Genomic DNA, 19,144 nt, shown 5'->3' with positions numbered 1-19,144 from the left:
AGTGAAAATATCTTAAGGTTTAAAGTGATACTCAATGACATTTTGAAAGTTTAAAATGTGATTTTTCCGTTTTAATAATAATAATTGTTATCTTTTATCAAAAATTTACATGTTTTCAGTTTCATATAATAACCAATAGGTTAATCAATAGGACTGCATTGAGTGACAACTTTGTTAAACTAGTGGCATGGTACGATAGGTTACCTTTGTCGGGTTATTAACCTGATTTTCTCTTAGCAACATGTAATATACATGATGAAAGAAAAATATTAACAAGACTATGGGTAATGACATCAGTAAGTAGGTTGAAACTTCTTGTCCTGTCACGTTTATGTCATCGGTTAAAATTGACATCGGTAACTAGCTATAATATGTAGTATATCTTTGCGTGGCACTTGAATGAATACCCACGTTTAGCTACTTTGTTTATCCCATACCTAAAGTGAATGAATAATATATATATACTAGTATTTGTCGCGTGCATATGAACGGAATTAGCATTTGATTATAAACACTGTTTAAGAAAGCGGTCTAGGTGGCTATCTAGGCGCTAAGTGCTCAGCAGACGCCTAGATCGCCTAGATGACCGTCTGAACCGCTTAAAATTACATAAATTTTATTTTAATATTTATTTTTGATTTTTAACTACATATATTTAAATTATTAAGTTTTATATATGTATACGTAATTATAAACATTTATATGTTGTTAATATAGTTTAAGTAAATGTATTTTCTTACTTTTGTTTATGATTTACAATTTTTTTTATTGGTCTGACATATATTTTTATATAATTTTATATATATAATGTTTTATGTTGTAAACGTCTAAACCGCCTAAAAACCATATAGGCTCCGACTAAGCGTTTTAGGCACTAGGAGTTGGGTCACCGTGTAGATATCGTATAGCGCTTTCTTGAACACTGATTATAAATAATATATAAATAATTATTACTTTGTAATATAGTAAATCTGTAATATAGTAAATATATCCTTAAGTACTTTACAATATAATTTGTTGGTTGACTCATTAAAAATGTTAGTAAAAACTAAAAAGTAAAAACAGTTTGTTTAATTGTTTATTTTTGGTGTAAGTATATGAATAACAAAAATATAAATGTTACTTACACTATGATGTTTTGTGATCAAATAATATATATTATTCATCTTCACATTTCTCTCCATTTTCTCTGGTGCTTCCTCTCTTTCTTTCAAAGTTGTGGTGCTACTGCTACCTATACATAAAACTGTTTACTCACACAAACTCCCGAATCATCTACACCACAAAAACATAAATAATTAGGATTATGTTTTCCAACTTATCATCCACAAGCAATATATATATGATGACTTCTTTTACGATTCATTATTATCTCACCAATAACGCCAAAACAAAGAAGAACTTCAAATGTATTTGTAGCATATGCACCACGTGAAATCAAGCTTCATGTAGCAAACAACCACAATCGTACCTGCAATTAAATTGACAAAACAACTTTCAAAATTACAAATCAAAAGTAATACCAGATTCTATATTTACCTTAAGAAAGTGTGGGTGAACAAAAGAATCACCTTCTGAATAAAGAAAGAAGACAATGAAAATGGTGGGAAGCTTCAAGGGCGGTGAGGATGGAATGGGATTTTTTAATGTTCGGGCTCAGCGGTCAAGCAAAAAGAACGGTTCCGAGATGTGATTGAAAATTGTCATGTTGGTAAAAGTAGCTTCAGTTTTTGCAGATTTAGTGGTGGTGGTTTGGTGAAACTGAGAAGAGAATTGTGATATATATGGTGATTTGAAAAAAATGAGTTGATGAAAGTGATGAAAGTGGGAAGCTTATTTGAGGATCATGGAAAACAAAGAACTCTAGATCGTGGATTTTTCTTTTTAAAGAAAAAAATTGTCGGTAAAAAATTATGAAGATGATACGTATAGTAGCCAAGGGTTCTACATTTTCGTAAAACTTTAAATTGGTTCAGTTTTTTCTTTTTTTCTTTCTATACGATTGTGTAAAAGTTTTTGTTGATTTATTTTCATAAAAAAAAAAATCTGATGTGGCTTGATCTTATACACAAATGACTTGTGGTTTATAGGGTAAAAGATATATATGCGTATGGCACATAAATAATACGTCTGTCCTCGGATGAAAAATAATCTAAACCTTTTTTTTGTTTGGTTGTCAAAGATCCAAGCGTTTACAATATTTGAAATAGTAAACGCTTGGATCTTTGCCACCTTGTCAGTTCTGCTGCTTTTCATTTTGGTGGGTTGAATTTGATAAAAAGCTCAAAAGTGGCCGAAGGCGTAGACACGTCACAGGAAGTGTATGGTCCATCGAATTATATAATTAAATGATGAAATGCATGAATTTACGATCATCGCTCATGATTGCCGGAACACACATAAGAACGAACACCCACCGAGAGGAAAATCAGGTCGGCAGGATTTACTTTATATTCGTGTAACGACCACAACTGATGCACATGCCACGTACCAGCCCCGTCTCAAAACAAAATTTGTCCCTAGGCATACAATTGTTTTAAGACCCTTTTCAACATAAATTTTTGTTTTTTTTGTTTTTTTCTGGTCCCCATTAGCTTAATGATTTAAAAAAAAAAAACTTTGTCCCATGGCCATTGCCCCTCTCGCCATGGGTATGAGCCGGGGCTGCCACGTACGTGTGCTTTCTAATAAATCATGGCATTGCATATATTTTCACGCGTTTGCCATGCGTATTTAGCCGCTCTAGCTCAATCTAATGCCATACACAGAACCAGGACACGCGACTTACTTATTCACGATGTGATAAGCCATCGTCGGTGTTAATTGATGCTTTTGGATGTTTATTTGTAGACTTGCTATTTGTAGTATTGTCTGATTCGTTTCTATTTGTAGTACTAGACTACTAGTGTTAAGTGTTAACCAAATCATGTTCATTTCGTAGTTTTTGTATGATAGATAACCAAATCATCTTTTATTGGCAGTTGCTAGTTGCTGCTTTATCAATTGATTTCGGTGACACGTTAATCTAAAATGATTAGCAACAAAAAGTTTTTAATGTTAAAATTTCAAAAGTGTTATAACAAGAGGTTTCGAGAATTGTTCTCTTGTTATAACACGTTATCAGCACGAGTCTTTAACTCTAGCCGTCTTAAAAACAAAAATAAACCCTAACCGCCGAGTTGAGTAGCAGCCATCACCGCCTCCAACGTCTCTTGTCTCTCCAGATCTCGCACGTTTCTCATCTCTTGTCTCTGGTACACATGCTCTGATCTTATATACAGTTATACACAATCAATTGTTTAATTAGTCAATGATTACGGTTTGTTTGCTATACATATCGCAACATAGGATGCTTTACTATAATACTGCATCTTATGTTCGTGATTTTATTATATGTGTTCGTGATCTTATGTTCTCTATATTGTTTATTTAATAGTATTACTCACCTATATGATACATGATAAAACTTGTTTTATAAAATTACTTATGCATATCATTATTTTTGATATATTCGCTCGTACGTACTCATATTACGTAATCTGATATATACATATTATTAATATTATTATATGATACATAATATCTTACATGCACTAGTATATAGATACATGCACACGTTCATATGCTTCTACGTACTTTGTGTATAATCATGCATACGTTTAAATATTTTCTTTTGAGTTAAGTTAAATTTGTGTTGTGTGTTAATCATGTATAGTGACCATGTCGAAACTCTCAAGCCTTGATTTTGCTGCCCTTGATCTCTCCGGAGACAATTACTTGGCATGGGCGCTTGATGCCAAGTTTCGGTTGAAATCCAAAGGGCTGGGTGATACGATCATCCATGGAAACAAAGAAGAAGAGCAAAAGAAGGCACAAGCAATGACGTTGCTTCGCCATCACCTCCACGAGAGTCTAAAAAATGAGTATTTGACCGTGGAAGATCCAGTCGTTCTTTGGAGCGATCTGAAAGAAAGGTATGAACACCAAAAAACGGTGATTCTACCAAGAGCCCGATATGCTTGGACGCAGCTAAGACTCCAAGACTATAAGTCTGTAAGTGAGTACAACTCCGCGTTGCACCAAATTGCCTCCAAATTGGCATTATGTGGTGAAAAGGTAACGGAGGAGGACAAGTTAGAGATAACTTTCTCTACTTTCCATGCAAACAATGTGTTGTTACAAACACAGTACCGTGAAAAAGGGTTTACAAGGTATTCCCAGTTGATTTCATGCCTACTTGTGGCTGAAGAACAAAACCAGCTTCTGCTGCAAAATCATGGTATGCGTCCAACTGGATCTGCACCGCTTCCCGAAGCGAACACGGCATCTTTCGGTAAGAACCCTGGTCGTGGAAGTGGAAATCAACGCGGCCGTGGTCGCGGCCGTGATCGTCGACACGAACATGGTCGAGGTCGTGGAATATCAGTTAAGAACCCTTCTTTCAAGAACAAGTGGTCCGGTAACAAACAAGAGACAGCGCCATATGTAAGCGTTTGTCACCGGTGTGGAGGAGATGACCATTGGGCTAAGAGGTGTCGGACACCAAAACACCTTGTTGATCTTTATCAACAATCCCTAAAGCAAGAGGGGCAAAAGGTGGAAACAAACTTTGTGTTTGAAGATGGCGAAGATGATTTTGGTCATGATGGTGTTACTCATATGGACACCTCTGCTTTGCTTGAAGAGTAGAAGTATTTTTGAGTTTCTGCATGGATTTTAGTGATGGCTTTCTATTTATTATCTATGATCTTTATTTCTGATTTTATGTACTAAGTTATTGAATTTCAGACATGGTTGAATTTTATGGAAACAATTTTTATCAAATTTTTAATTTTAATTTTATGTCAAACATGGTTTTTATGTCTAAAGCTTAATTTTATTTGCTTATTTATGATCGATTAATTTAAATCTTTTTCTAAAGTGATCATACGCTTAGTTGATTTAAACTACTATGCATGCATGCATAATACTTGTACATATCATAATTACATGCATGCAACTTCAATAAACGTTAAGATAATAAATACATGCATAATATATGTACGTATAGTATATAATCTAGAGATAAAATGCTTTGTAAAATTCTCACTATTTGACATGACCGGTTAAGTCATTCCGGTTCAATAGTAATGCGAAAAATAATCAGAAATTTCTGAAAAGATTCATTAGAGAACGTAAAGAGTTTTTTTAGTGATTTTTTATATGTGCTGCTTACAAAGCAAGCCGATTATATGGTTTTCACCGACTCTATGAATTTGGATAGTGTCAATTTTCTGGTATGTATACAAAGAGATATTGTGGACTGATCATCCACTATATATGTTTGTTATTAACTAGCAACATGGAGTTTGCAAGAGTATTTGGTTAATTGACAATGGTGGTGAAACCATGCCAAGTAATTGACATAAATGACTATATATGTCAATAAGTTTGCATCAGGCCAACGAATAATCATGAGTACTCCCCATTACTATTGGTTTGGGTCAGAAACCAGATATATCCCATCTAAATGTGTTATACATATTGAGTTGCTCCACCACAATGATTAAAATGGGATTTGAAAGAATATTGAAAATATGTTGGATATAGATCTCTCTTGATGATTGAATATCTCGAGATTCAAAGACTGTTATTTCAGTGAGTCAATCTTTCCAACATGAAGGGGAGAAAATAAACTGCTGGTAAAGAAATATATTGAGAGAAATTATCTTGATCCTCGTACTTTGAAATGTGCGCTAGAAATTGAAAAAATAATTTATTGGCAATTTGCAAAGATGTTAAAGGCACACAAGAGCCATTTTCTGACCTTGAGTGACAATTTTCATATACCAGTTGTGCTCCAATTAATGTCCTAGAAGGATATGATCAACTACTAGTAAGTCTAAAGATCGCATGAAGTGCAATAGATTTATGGTTCTAAATATAAGCATCCTCGGAAAAGAAAAAGGAGCATAAATTAATATGGCACCGAGGAAGCAAAGAGTAATGAAAAATCTCTAGAAGAAATGTAGACATGAGTAAAAAAAAGAGATTCAGGTACCTGAGAATCATAATGAAAATAAATCTCAATAAGTTGAGTCATGTCTAGAATGAAAAGGAACCAATAAGCAAATTGACGTCGTAATATGTTTGCATGTAATGTTGTAGTTGATGATGTTATTGATGAAAATCGAGGATCATAAACCGCGGTTAATAGAAACGTTTTATTGAAAAGTGTACACAAAGAATGATTGGTTAATCATTGAAAGAAATATCTATGAAATAGTTCAATTCTCTTGAAGAGATAATATTTGGACTTGTAGTCCTTACACGTGAAAGTTTAAAATGAGTGGGACATAAGTGGATCTGTATGAGAAATAAAGTCCGTGTAGAAGTACAATGATTCTCATAAATACTTGATATTTATTATGAGAAATGCACTCTCGTATGGTGGAAGCAACTGTGTAGATCCCTTATGAGTTTGAAAATAAGGCAAGACTTGATTTAGTCTATTTAGAAGGTTTTCAAACTATAAGAGATATCCCTTAAAGTAATTATCTTGCTAATTATATTTCTAGAAGCAACATCTTATAGTTTTCGAGAATATTATAAAAGCAAGAAAAAGTCTTGATACCTTTGGACACCTTTGGAGAGAAAAGGGTGAAAGTTCATCTCTATGAGAGAATCCTGTTTGTAGATCATTGTTGTTGATCTTAGTGATCTCATAGTGGGTTGAAAATAAATTGGGAACAAGCTAAGTGAATATCTTAGGGTTATGTAAATCCGAGATTGAACACTCATTGTAATTGTGTTCAAGAAGTATTTTCAAGAAAGTTTGAGGATGTAGGCATTTGTTGAACCTCGTTAAAAGAAAAATTATATGTGTCTCTTGTCTTTTCAGCACTTACAAGTGGTTCTTGTTAAAAGAAAGGTACAAGAACAAGTGCGAAATATGTTGATCATGAAAAGATTATCTGATCTCCAGTAGAGATTTCATATACTAAGGAATATATGGAGAAATAATCAGTGATGAAATATTACTCCTGAAAGACGGAGAAATCAGATTGTATAAGAGCATATATTTCATGAAATTTATTGAGGTAACAGATTTGGCATCTGATGAAAGAAATGTTATCTCAGGATGCTTACATCATCTTACATAGAAAAATAGTCATGTAGTACCATAATAAGAAGAAGAGTTGAAAGAGAAAGTTTTACAAGGAGATTATGAATAACTCTATGTATAAGATTGTTTGGAAGATTGTTTGTAATAGAATATTTGGGCTTAAGTTCAAATAGATCTTCTATATGAAAGGGGTTTAAATGACTTGAAGTTCAATGACCCAGTAGAATATATGATGATCATATGAGTTTGTACCTGAAAGCGCTGTTTATAACAGTTCAGGAAAGATGATATATATGATCATAATGCTTAACCTGAAGATGATGCTTTCAGGGGGAGAAATATGATCATAAGCGTGGTTGTACTCTTTTTTCTTTATCATGGTTTTTATCCCATTGGGTTTTTCCTTGAAAGGTTTTTAACGAGACAACAAAAGAACACACGAAAGATAAACTCCTAAGAAGGAATATTATGATTCCAATGGTGAAAGACTATCATCTTCAAAGTCTTTGATGAGATTGTGAGAAACAAAGATAATGATAAAGATGAGTCACTTGTGAGATCCATAACCAATAGAAAAATGGCGATACACGTTCACTACAGATTCGTTCAAATGAAGATTTGGTGAACCATTTACCAAGGCGTTTCCAACCACTACTTTCAAGAAGTTACTTCATCATATTAGATTGTGACATTTCGAAGATTTCAAGTGATGTACTTAAGAAGGGGAATAAATGCGTGTTGCACTCTTTTTCCCTTAACCATGGTTTTTCTCATTGGGTTTTCCTGGTAAGATTTTTAACGAGGCAGCATCTTACGCGCATTTACAATGGACATCCAAGGGGGAGTGTTATGTATAATTAGTGGATGCCCATTAGAAGCCCATTAGAAGTCCATTAGGTTAAAACCTAATGCTTGTTCACCAAGTTATATCACCTATATATACTCTATTATGTCTAATGAATGAGACAAGCTTTCCCCTAAAATCTATTACTTTAACAAAAAGCACCCAAATTTGTGGAGGGTACACATTTTAACCAGAAACAAGGTACATTGCATGGTCGAGTGTCGGAACAAGACAACAAGTGTTAGTCTTCATTTTCTTCTAACTCTATCAATTGCAAATTAAACATCCAAAAGAAGGAACCCAAAATATGCAGTATCAGCGAAGACACAGTTACTATGAGACGAGAGAGTTCTTCTACTGAACCAAATAGAGAGGTAAAACTGAACTTGGGACAAAGGTGGATATGTGATTTCAGATCAATCCATCCTTCCCTTGAGAATTTTCTCCTTGATCTCATCTGGCGTTCTGAATAACGTCACCATTAAAGTATGTTACTATCTATCTATATAATACATTTCAATAGAAGCAAGTGTAGATGCCGCAAGATGTGAAAACAAGAAGATGATAGGAGAACAAAACTTACACAACGTAGACATGTCCACCCCATCCACTAAGACAATCACGGTCAACTGAAGAGAGAAGTGCTTGTGAAATTGTCTCAAACAATTCCTCAGCTTCCTGAAAATCAATTTATTTGCGTCGAGTTATGATATGCTTTTGAATTTAAAAGAGTCTGTTACAATGCACTTCTTACAAAGATGCGATTTTAATTATAGCAGGAAAGTCATAGCAGTATAACTCAAACATGAGTGAATTTGGATCCAAGCCAAATGAAGATATCCAAGAGGAATCTATCGGAGTTCTGTCATCTATAACCAGCATTATGCACACAAATTATTCTATCAAAAATCTAGATTCTACAATAGAATTCTTACACAAGAAGGGTTTTAACAAGTGTTCCAGTGATCTTAGCAATAGAAAATTTGCGTTTTCAGTGATCTAGTAATAACAAAGCAAGTAGTTTTTTTTTTTAACGGCACATACCATATCTGGTTTGAACATAGCTTCACAGGCACCATATAACGATTCTGAAGCAGTTCCAGAGACAACAAAATCTTTTGCTAACTCCCTGCATTTAGAGAAGACAACTATCAAGGCATGCACGCGATTGCAAATTTGCAGCTATCATGTTCAGTAGACTCTCAACTATTGCAGAACTCATATTTGAAACAGCTCAAGACGTGTAAAATAAGTCCACTCATATGACATACAAACGACCAGAACAATATTCCAACTAAAACCAGAATACCAATTAACAACCATTTAGGTCACCTAGCAAGTTTCAGGATTAACACTCATTGAGTAACCAAATTAAATGACATTAAAAATCATAGGAGACGTCACTCAGCAAAGTAAGGAAGTAGAGCATACTTGGCTCCAATCGAATCCATTGTACAAATGAAAGGTTTGTTATCGTCTCCCAAGCCAGCAATCACAGGTTGGCACAAGTAAGGACCAAATCTGAAATAAAGAAGAAGTTATAAGGAATCAGCTTGATTAAGGTCAACTAGGAACTAACTAGCTACAAATGGGAGAAGACATTTCACTATCACCAACCTTTTCTCATAAAGAATAGCAGATACAAGACTAGCGAAAGTTTCTGGCTTCATGTCTCTTTCTTCCCTAAGCTGATATAGCTTATGTCGAAATACAAGTCGCTGGTACCTTGAGCATTCCCAAAAGACAATTTAGTAATTTCAACCTAAAGTTCTGGGTAGAGGAGAGAAGATAAAAGAGTATACATATATGAAGATGGAACGGTAACGAGAGTTTACAATGTCTGGACATCGGTAGCGAGACCGGAAAGTCCGATAAAGAGATGATCGTGGATCTTGGAGATTCTCTGAAAATCGGTAGCGATGGTCTGTAGCTGCACACCAAGCCTCCGATCACTAGCTATAGCGAAACAGTTCTTCCCAACCATAGCTACGACGGCACTACCATTGTACTCGAAGATCTGCATCACCACCAATCCATAGTTCAGTATCAATAATCATTGCGCAAAAACAAACAAAAGTATCGAAATTGAAAGAAGAATTCGGGAAGGAGAACACTTACCGACATCGGAAAAATTAGGGTTTACAGAGTGAAACTTTGGGAGTTTTCCTAACGGAGAAGAAATCTGAGCAAGAACGGAGCTAATTTAGTAAAGTCGACGGTGGGTGGCTTGGACGAAAATCTAGAGATTTTGTTTTGTTTTTGTTTCTCTTATTAATGGGCCTCCCTATTATTGGGCTTCAAAATACAAATTCCTACAAGTTATTTTGAAGCCTAATAATAGAGAGGCCCATTAATAAGAGAACAAAACCATAATTTTCTTTTAATGTCACTGACTCTCTTGTTATTTTTCTAGAAGGATAACCAAAATTCTAAAATTCTAAAATTCTAAAATCCTCAAACGCTACTTATATGGACAGTGAAGGTGTAACGATCTGCTCTCACGGTAGTAGGAATGACATCGTTCAAATGAGAGAATCATCAGTCCTCAATTTGATTCTGAGGTTGATGTAGCACTAGAGGCACTAGCTAAGCAAGAAAGGGCCAATGTTGTGTTTCAATGTATAAGCCACAGACTTTTATTTTTTTCCGTATGTTATTAATCGCAAAGCCTCTACAGTTTTCAGAAGACAGTTATATAAACACATAGGATCGTGGAGATATAATATCTAACTTTACTTTGGAGCAACGCGGGCATCGAGCCAAGCAACTATGTCGTTGATTACGGTGAAAATATTTTCGTCTGTATCACCTTCTAGAATGCAATGGTAGCCCCCTGGATAGAGTTTTAGAGTCTTGTCTTGGCTGATTGCATTGTCGTGAAGGAATTTGCTCACTGTGGGATCTGTGACTTTATCAGCGTCTCCATGAAGTATCAACAGTGGCAACGAGACCTGCAACATAGAAAAAGACAGAAGTTATTAGAGATGCGCCTGTCTGTGATTAAGAGCTTTACTTTATTTCTTTGGTTTGTTCCACAACTAACCTTGTCAACTTGCATCTCAATGTCTCTTGTCGCATTTAGAAGTTCAACAGCGGTTTTCAAACGCGTCTGATCATCGTAGCATATCACATCATACTCGCACTGAATCCACAGAGAAGAAAAACATCGAAGTAGGAGGTCAGCAAAAATGCTTCAGAAAGTGTTGCATTGAAATATCTATGAGAAAGTACCAATTTTCTTTTACTCGGGTCTCTGAAAAACAGCTCGCTCAAGTCTTTCTTTGGAAAGAGCTTTGCTTTGGGAAATAGTGTCGACATCAAGATTAACGTCTTCAAGACTAGCGGAGAAGGTTTTACATCTTCTGAAATCTTGAGACAACTCAAGGTCAGTCAGGTATTTCAAACATGAACTAACCAGATGCAATATGTGAATACAAATATTTCTATTAGTTGATTTTAGTAACAAACTCTCCAGAACTCAATTACATCCTAGCACTAGAGGCAAAAACATAAGAAGGTTATGCAGGGATTGGATTTACCTTACACATTGGAGCAACAAGGATAAGACCATCCCAAGCTTGAGGTTCTTTCAGATGAATTTTCAAGGCAACAGCTCCTCCCATTGACTGTCCAAGCAGGAACCGGGGCAAGTTTCTCAATTCAGGTCTCCCTAAAAATCAAACAAACTAAAAGTAAAAAAAAAAGAAAAAAAAAGCAAGATCCGACACAAAAGAAATAACAGGTACAATACCTTTCATTTTGGAGAACTGTTCAATACAATTTCCAGCTAAGTCATCAAAACTTGGAATGTGACCATGTAAACCATCCGAGAGACCAAAACCAGGATGGTCTACAGCATAAACTCCATAACCTGAACCTGCTATTTGCTTTGCTATACCTGTGAAAAAAAAACCATAAATAAAAATTCTTACATATAAACAAAACAAGAGCCTTTCCAACTAATGATATAAGTAAAGAGATATCAAACGAACCATCGAAGAAGAAAGTGCAAGTGCTTCCATAGCCATGACAAAAACACACCGAAGCTTTGATTTCGTCACCAGATTTGGGCAACCAACTCTTGCAGAAAATTTCTTCCCCTTTCCAATTTCTCTCATACCACTATCGTTATACATCAAACAACTAGTTTGACAATTGTAACAGACAAGCACAAAGCTAAAATAAACAAAAAAAAAATCACTGCGCTTACCTCCTCTGTTCTGATCCCAATCGGAGCTTCCTGTCACCAGATTCAGATTGATTAGAAAGGATATGATATTTAGATTTTTTGCTATAAAGTAGAGAAAGAGTCAATGCAACCTTGAACAAGCAGTGATCGAGCTGAAGCTGAAAGTCAACAAAAGCAGAACGGGCTAGTCTTCGTGCAGGAGCTTGATCTAAGTTCTGTGAAGCGATCAGATTCAGCTCGTCGCTCACTCCATCGATCGGAGATCGTTTCGCGCAAACAATCGCCGCCGGCGCCAATCGTCGAGTGATGGCTAAAGAACTCCTATGTCGGAATCGGAAAGGGGAGAGAGTAGAGGAGGCAGTATCAAAACGGGAAGTTAAAGCACGATCCATGGATTCCAATCCCAGAATCCCCCAGATTTGGGGAAGAAGACGAAAAGAGTACGATTTTTGTGCGGGAAATTTCTCACGTGCAACACGTGCGTTTATAACAGGTTTGACTTTGACGACGACGACTCTTCTTCCTTCAACCCACCAGAATGGATGGTGATCGACGTCAACCGGTTCGACCATGACCCGGATTCAGTCAAACCCATTTAAAACCGGCTCTTTATGCGGTAAACACACAAAACCCGGTTCTTATTGATGGGCCTCGGCATTTTTGGGCTTTCAGATCACACGTCATCTTTTTTTTAATTTTAATTTTACGATTTACCTTTATAATTTAACTGTCATCATATTAATTAAACCGGGATTTAAAAGGAAAATAAAAAAAAGAACCTTTATTGAGATTCTGCTGCAGTGTCACGCTGAAGTAACTATAAAAACTCTGTAGAATCATCAAACGTCAGTGTTTTGTTTACATAAGAAATGACCGGAGACGCCGCGAACGTAACCTACGACGGGCGATCGTTGATCATCGACGGCAAACATAAGATCCTTTTCTCCGGCTCCATCCATTATACTCGCAGCACTCCTCAGGTATTCTCTCTCTCTCTCTCTCTCGCCGTCTCCAACTTTGTATCCGTTTTGTAACGCCGTCGGAGTTTAATCTCTTCAAATTTCCCGGCGAAAACGCGCCGATCAGTCACGTGAATTAGCACACTAAAGTCTGCGGGCAGGTTTCGAAGACGAAATACATGAGCCGTCAGAGCGCAGAGAGAGAGAAAGAGGATAAGATCGTCTTTTCCAATTTTTCATTGGGCTACTAGGCCGTTTATAACTTTGTTCAATTTTCGAGATTGAGTACTCTTATTACTGATATATTCTTATTCGGCCCCAAATATTCTGAAATTACTAAAATCTCCTATTAAATCGTATATGCCTTAATGATTTGGCGGGATCGCTTCTTCTTCGTCGGCAAAGTATTAATGGAAGTCGGAACTTGCAGATGTGGCCGTCTTTGATAGCAAAGGCAAAATCAGGAGGATTAGATGTAATAGACACTTATGTGTTCTGGAACATTCACGAGCCGCAACAAGGACAGGTTCGTTTACTCTCTCTCCTCTCTCTCTCTCTCTCTCTCTACCCCATATATTTAGATAGACTAATTTAATGAAGGTATTATGCGATTGATGTATATTGTGATCATATCTGCAGTTCGATTTCAGTGGACGACGTGATATCGTGAAGTTCATCAAGGAAGTACAAGCGCACGGCTTATATGTCTGTCTTCGGATTGGACCTTTTATCCAGGGTGAATGGTCTTATGGGTATAATCTTCTTCTTCTTTAATTTGGCCATTAGATCTCTCGTTCATATACTATGTTTCGTGGAGTTTTTAGGGTTTTACAATAAACACATTTGCAGGGGTTTGCCTTTCTGGTTGCATAATGTCAAAGGGATTGTCTTTAGGACAGATAATGAGCCTTTCAAGGTATTAACATTTTACTGAACTCAAATGGCTTGTATACATCATACATACTTCCATGGTTTCTTTTATAGAAGATAACATTTTTATTTGCAGTATCACATGAAGAGATATGCACAAATGATTGTTAAGCTGATGAAATCGGAGAAGTTGTATGCTTCCCAAGGAGGACCGATCATACTCTCACAGGTCTTTACATTTTGCTTTTGTGTTTTTCATTTATGTTTCCTTCGAAGTTGTTTGTTTTCCTGTGATCTCAGAGTTATGTATGCAAAAACAGATTGAGAACGAGTATGGGATGATAGCTAGAGCTTTTCGACAAGATGGGAAATCATATGTCAAATGGGCAGCAGAAATGGCTGTGGAGCTTGAGACAGGAGTGCCATGGGTCATGTGCAAGCAAGATGATGCCCCTGACACTGTGGTTAGTTTTTATATACGTTTGTTCTGCATTGCGGCTCATCTTCCATTTTTTAGCTATCTTGTGGTTTCTGTGTTGCATCAGATTAATGCTTGCAATGGGAGGAAATGTGGAGAAACATTCAAAGGACCCAATTCACCAAACAAACCTGCAATATGGACTGAGAACTGGACGAGTTTGTATGGTCTCCAATTCGAATTCACTACATTGCTGTTTGCTTTCCAGTTCCCAAATATGTAATTAACTTTCAGCTGCTCCCTTTGTATAGTTATCAAACATATGGCGAGGAACCACTGATAAGGTCAGCTGAGGATATAGCATTTCAGGTCGCTCTATTCATAGCTAAGAACGGAAGTTTTGTAAACTACTACATGGTACTATTTCCAGTCTCACTCTCTTTTTCTTTGAAAATCTCTACTATATATAATAGAAGCAAGAGTAATACTGATTTGACACTATATCTTATTCTAGTATCATGGAGGAACAAACTTCGGGAGAAATGCTTCACAGTTTGTGATCACCAGTTATTATGATCAGGCTCCACTTGATGAATACGGTAATTTTTCAAGCCATTCACACTTGATGAAAGTAAAACATACATGGTTGGTGACACCTAAAAGAATTACATGCTGCAGGATTACTTAGGCAACCAAAATGGGGACACCTAAAGGAATTACATGCTGCAGTTAAGTTGTGTGAAAAGCCTTTACTTTCTGGACTGCAAACTACAATATCATTGGGAAAGCTACAAACTGTAAGTACATTCCAACCAACAGTATCTTCTCCTGTTTGATATCATGAACAATATTGGAATAGTGATCTTTATGTCTTATTTAACAGGCCTTTGTGTTTGGGAAGAAGGCAAACCTATGCGCTGCCTTACTTGTGAATCAAGACGAATGCGAAGCTACTGTGCAGTTTCGTAATTCTTCATATCTCTTGTCTCCAAAATCTATAAGTGTCTTGCCAGACTGCAAGAATGTAGCCTTCAACACTGCCAAGGTAAGCTCATACGTCAAGATTTATTATAAATGCAAATTTCTTGTGATGCATTCATTTGTATTTTGTGGTGTGGACAGGTCAATGCGCAGTACAGCACCAGAACAAGGGAACCAAGACAAAAGTTGTCTTCTTCTCACATGTGGGAGGAGTTTACAGAAAATGTCCCAAGTTTCAGTGAAACGTTAATACTGTCAGAGTCTTTACTTGAGCACATGAATACAACACAGGATACCTCCGACTATCTGTGGCAAACAACTAGGTAAAGCCAGTTATATCCCGTAAGATATACAGCATTAGTCAAGATATATAAGTAGTATATTCTGTGTTGGATATTCCAAGTTATAATGTTTCTCTGGGAATAAAGGTTTCAGCAACCTGAAGGAGCTCAATCAGTTCTTAAAGTCAATCATCTTGGACATGTTCTACACGGCTTTGTTAATGGGAAGTTCATAGGTATGCCTTTTTACCGTTGAATCCTACTCAAAGTTAAAGGTTTTATGGCATCATAAAAGTTAAATGCTTCTAAGTTTGAGTTCTCTGTAGGTTCTACGCACGGAACTTTCAAAGCGCATAGATTTTTGCTAGAGAAAAATGTGTCATTGAATAATGGCACAAATAACATCGCATTACTCAGCGTAATGGTAGGGTTACCGGTGAGCCCCAATCTTTGCTCATGAACTTCTTCAATTTCCTCCAAACAGAGTACTTCTAGATCAGTATTTGTAGCAAATATCAAAAAACCATATGGAGTGCATTGTTTCTGACGCCGTCTCTCTTTGGAACACAGAATTCAGGGGCACATTTAGAAAGGAGAGCCGTTGGATCACGGAGCGTAAAGATTTGGAATGGAAAACATTCACTGTACTTCAACAACTATAGTTGGGGATATCAGGTAAAAAAAATTCTGAGTTTTATACTTCAACAGAACTTAATTATCTCCTTCATGTTAACTGATACTGGCTCAATATCGTTGTGGAGGTTGGGCTGCAAGGGGAGAAATTTCATGTTTACACAGAAAATGGGGCGGCAAAAGTTCAGTGGAGAAAGTACAGAGACTCCAAAAGTCAGCCTCTAACTTGGTACAAGGTAGAACAACAAATTAGTAACATAGTACTAGTGACCAATATATTATTACTCAAAACTTCAATCTCTGAGATATTTTATTTCTATAGGCCGCATTTGACACACCAGAGGGGACGGATCCGGTGGCCTTGAACTTAGGATCAATGGGAAAAGGAGAAGCTTGGGTGAATGGCCAGAGTATTGGTCGGTACTGGGTCTCCTTTCATACTTCCAAAGGGAACCCTTCTCAGATATGGTAGGAGGATATCTGTTCACTCTCCTATTTGAATTATCTTGGTAATGAATTAAATGTTATTCTTTGAAGCCATGTTCTCCTCTTTTTAGGTATCATATACCGCGATCTTTTCTTAAACCCAGTAGTAACTTACTAGTCATTTTGGAAGAAGAAAGAGAAGGGAATCCTCTTGGTGTAACTATAGACACAGTATCAGTCACCGAAGTCTGTGGTCATGTCTCCAGTTCACATCCTTCTCCTGTGATTTCTCAGAGAAGAACAGGCCACAACCGGAAAAAACAGAGACATCTAAAACACCAGTATGATAAGAGGCCTAAGGTTCAGCTCCAGTGTCCTAATGGCAGGAAAATTTCGAAGGTATTGTTTGCAAGCTTTGGTACTCCAAATGGAAATTGTTGGAGCTATTCTGTTGGAAGCTGTCACTCACCCAAATCTTTGGCAGTTATTCAGAAGGTAACACTATCATCCCTGTGAATTCTGCCTTCTTACTGAAATCATAAAGCTCAAATAAGAGTTTCTTGTAAATGTATGTAGGCTTGTCTGAACAAGAGTAGGTGCTCTGTTCCAGTATGGAGCAAAACATTTGGAGGTGATTCATGTCCACACGCTGTTAAATCCCTGCTGGTTCATGCTCAATGCTCATGAGAGTCCAATTCTTTAGTATAGAATTCTCTTATTTGTTTTCTTCTCTTTCTGTTTCTTATTGTGAAGAAGTAACAAATGTATTAATGAAATATTACAAAAGCACAATACAAGGTTTGATCTACGTAGGAAACATCTGAATAGCTCTCAAACCGGTGCAGTTGTTGACTCAGCCTCTATCTAGTCAGTTAATCAGTTAGATCTTCCTGTGGCTACTTAAACCAGGTCTACAATTAGTGTTTCAATCAAACTATCTAATGCATCATTGAAAGCCATGAAAATCTGAGAATGTCAGATTTCCTCTATTGCAGAATTTTCATAAACTTCAATCTCGTGAAAATCCGGTTTTCCGACAATCTCTTTTCGAGCCATGACTGGTTTGATCCTCATGACTCTTCTACATCTCTCTTCTATTCCTTCTCTCATTCTCTTATGCAGCTCTTCATCAAGTGTATCCGCCATTCCTTCAGAAGACAGAGCATCCAACACCAACTTATATGTATACTCTCTTGGAACCACCCCAGCCTCCACCATCTCCACCACCAAATCCCGAGCCTCGGCAGCTCTCCTGGTCTCAACAAGAGCGTGTATTAGCGGCGTGTACGTGCTTGAACCAGGTACACCATGATCCATCTTCTTCATTGTCCTCATCATCTCAATTGCCCGTTCTATCTCATTAGTAACACTATAATACCTTATAAAAGAATTATAAGTCACCTGGTTCGGAACACATCCTCTCTTCTTCATATCTTCAAACAGCTCCAAAGCCCGACCAATACGATTCGTTTTGCAACATCCATCGATCAAACAATTGTAAGTCACCACATCAGGTACAAACCCTCTGAACAGCATTTCCCTAAACATTCGATTAGCTTCCCACATCCTTCTCCTTATAGCCTTTCTACACCCGGTCTGCATTCCATATCTACAGTAGGAGCTTATTAAAATAGTGTAGGTATAGATGTCTGGTGGGTATCTAAAACCCGGTAACTGCATCTGATCCAACAAGAATCGAGCTTTTTTGAAATTCGCAACTCGACAAAGAGCATTGATGATTGTATTGTAAGCATAAACATCAGGTTTGCAATGATACTCCTTCATCCTATAAAACGTAGCTAACGCCTCTTTCACAAAACCTTCTTCTCCTAGGCATTTCATCAAACACGTTACAGACGCTGTGGTAACCACATTTTTCCCGTTCTCTCTTCTAGAGACTTGCCGGAGAAAATCCCAGAGACCCGTAAAGTCGTTGCCTTTAGCCAATAGACAAGCCATATCTCTACCAGTGACCTCATTATGATCAAACCCGAAATGGGTTTCGATCCAAAAGAAGAACTCCATAGCTTTCTGCAACCCGAGTGAAACTTTCTTAGGATCCATATATGCGGCGGGACCTAGAACAAGGACTTCGGAACGGCGTCGTTGCGATTCTTCACGGAGGTTTCTCTGCTTTAACGGTGACCGGTGACGAAAACCCTTTTGCCGACCGATGGATCGTGGGGAGATGAAGAAGAATCTTGGGATTGAGCGGAGAACATCGGAGACGAGCTGCTGAGACCATGGATTCGCCACCGTTGAAGAAGCGAGAACGGCGTCGAATGGACGGTTCTGAATCATGGCGGCGATGAGCTGATCGATAACGCGGTTGCATTGCGACGGTTTCATTGTCTCCTCCTACTTGGCTGCTACTTCGAGTTTCGTTAACAAACTCAGCAACACATATCTCCGAACTTTTTAAAATATTTCCATTTTGC

At 37.1% G+C, this 19,144-nt stretch overlaps 4 protein-coding genes and 1 long non-coding RNA gene across 7 annotated transcripts in view; 1 reads left to right on the top strand and 4 right to left on the bottom strand.

The window, feature by feature from the left end:
* LOC109125067 lies at window positions 969-2,018 on the bottom strand. Its single transcript, XR_002032826.1, has 3 exons — window positions 1,572-2,018; window positions 1,378-1,471; window positions 969-1,275 (listed from the first exon to the last, which is right to left on the bottom strand). It is a non-coding gene; the product is annotated as an uncharacterized LOC109125067 (long non-coding RNA).
* Window positions 8,077-10,187, bottom strand: LOC104702524 (proteasome subunit beta type-3-B). Of its 2 annotated transcripts, XM_010418383.2 has the most exons (7): window positions 10,068-10,187; window positions 9,785-9,966; window positions 9,567-9,674; window positions 9,381-9,470; window positions 8,994-9,078; window positions 8,533-8,627; window positions 8,097-8,414 (listed from the first exon to the last, which is right to left on the bottom strand). In XM_010418383.2, exons 1-7 carry the CDS (start codon window positions 10,071-10,073, stop codon window positions 8,366-8,368), a joined length of 615 nt encoding a protein of 204 aa, XP_010416685.1. In that variant the 5' UTR covers window positions 10,074-10,187; the 3' UTR covers window positions 8,097-8,365. The 2 variants fall into 2 exon arrangements, with proteins under 2 accessions (XP_010416686.1, XP_010416685.1); XM_010418384.1 differs by lacking the exon at window positions 10,068-10,187 and having other exon boundaries at window positions 8,077-8,414; window positions 9,785-9,972.
* Window positions 10,477-12,610, bottom strand: LOC104702525 (caffeoylshikimate esterase-like). Its single transcript, XM_019227873.1, has 8 exons — window positions 12,270-12,610; window positions 12,160-12,189; window positions 11,942-12,071; window positions 11,701-11,847; window positions 11,489-11,619; window positions 11,181-11,318; window positions 10,993-11,091; window positions 10,477-10,900 (listed from the first exon to the last, which is right to left on the bottom strand). The coding sequence occupies exons 1-8, from the start codon at window positions 12,528-12,530 to the stop codon at window positions 10,682-10,684; spliced, it is 1,155 nt and encodes a 384-aa protein (XP_019083418.1). The 5' UTR covers window positions 12,531-12,610; the 3' UTR covers window positions 10,477-10,681.
* LOC104704934 (beta-galactosidase 16) overlaps window positions 13,248-19,144 on the top strand; it is a 9,858-nt gene continuing 3,961 nt past the window's right edge. The window contains exons 1-18 of one of the 2 annotated variants that reach the window (XM_019227871.1): window positions 13,294-13,623; window positions 13,737-13,849; window positions 13,947-14,013; window positions 14,104-14,196; window positions 14,288-14,431; window positions 14,513-14,607; window positions 14,697-14,802; window positions 14,900-14,984; window positions 15,064-15,182; window positions 15,269-15,430; window positions 15,508-15,689; window positions 15,795-15,883; window positions 15,974-16,083; window positions 16,218-16,322; window positions 16,409-16,516; window positions 16,603-16,748; window positions 16,838-17,201; window positions 17,283-17,525. In XM_019227871.1, the coding sequence (XP_019083416.1) occupies window positions 13,528-13,623; window positions 13,737-13,849; window positions 13,947-14,013; window positions 14,104-14,196; window positions 14,288-14,431; window positions 14,513-14,607; window positions 14,697-14,802; window positions 14,900-14,984; window positions 15,064-15,182; window positions 15,269-15,430; window positions 15,508-15,689; window positions 15,795-15,883; window positions 15,974-16,083; window positions 16,218-16,322; window positions 16,409-16,516; window positions 16,603-16,748; window positions 16,838-17,201; window positions 17,283-17,393 (2,295 nt within the window). In that variant the 5' untranslated portion in view covers window positions 13,294-13,527 and the 3' untranslated portion in view covers window positions 17,394-17,525. Of the gene's footprint in view, window positions 13,624-13,736; window positions 13,850-13,946; window positions 14,014-14,103; window positions 14,197-14,287; window positions 14,432-14,512; window positions 14,608-14,696; window positions 14,803-14,899; window positions 14,985-15,063; window positions 15,183-15,268; window positions 15,431-15,507; window positions 15,690-15,794; window positions 15,884-15,973; window positions 16,084-16,217; window positions 16,323-16,408; window positions 16,517-16,602; window positions 16,749-16,837; window positions 17,202-17,282; window positions 17,526-19,144 lie in introns of those variants that run through there. The other variant, XM_019227872.1, reaches the window with a different exon arrangement.
* On the bottom strand, window positions 17,631-19,084 carry LOC104702523 (pentatricopeptide repeat-containing protein At1g77405-like). Its single transcript, XM_010418382.2, has one exon. The coding sequence runs from the start codon at window positions 19,053-19,055 to the stop codon at window positions 17,682-17,684; it is 1,374 nt and encodes a 457-aa protein (XP_010416684.1). The 5' UTR covers window positions 19,056-19,084; the 3' UTR covers window positions 17,631-17,681.

The sequence above is a fragment of the Camelina sativa genome, chromosome 7 (genome assembly GCF_000633955.1).
Source record: "Camelina sativa cultivar DH55 chromosome 7, Cs, whole genome shotgun sequence".
NCBI classification, from domain to species: Eukaryota; Viridiplantae; Streptophyta; class Magnoliopsida; order Brassicales; family Brassicaceae; genus Camelina; species Camelina sativa.
Note: the sequence above shows the minus strand (reverse complement) of the source record. Positions and strands in the feature narration are given on the sequence as shown.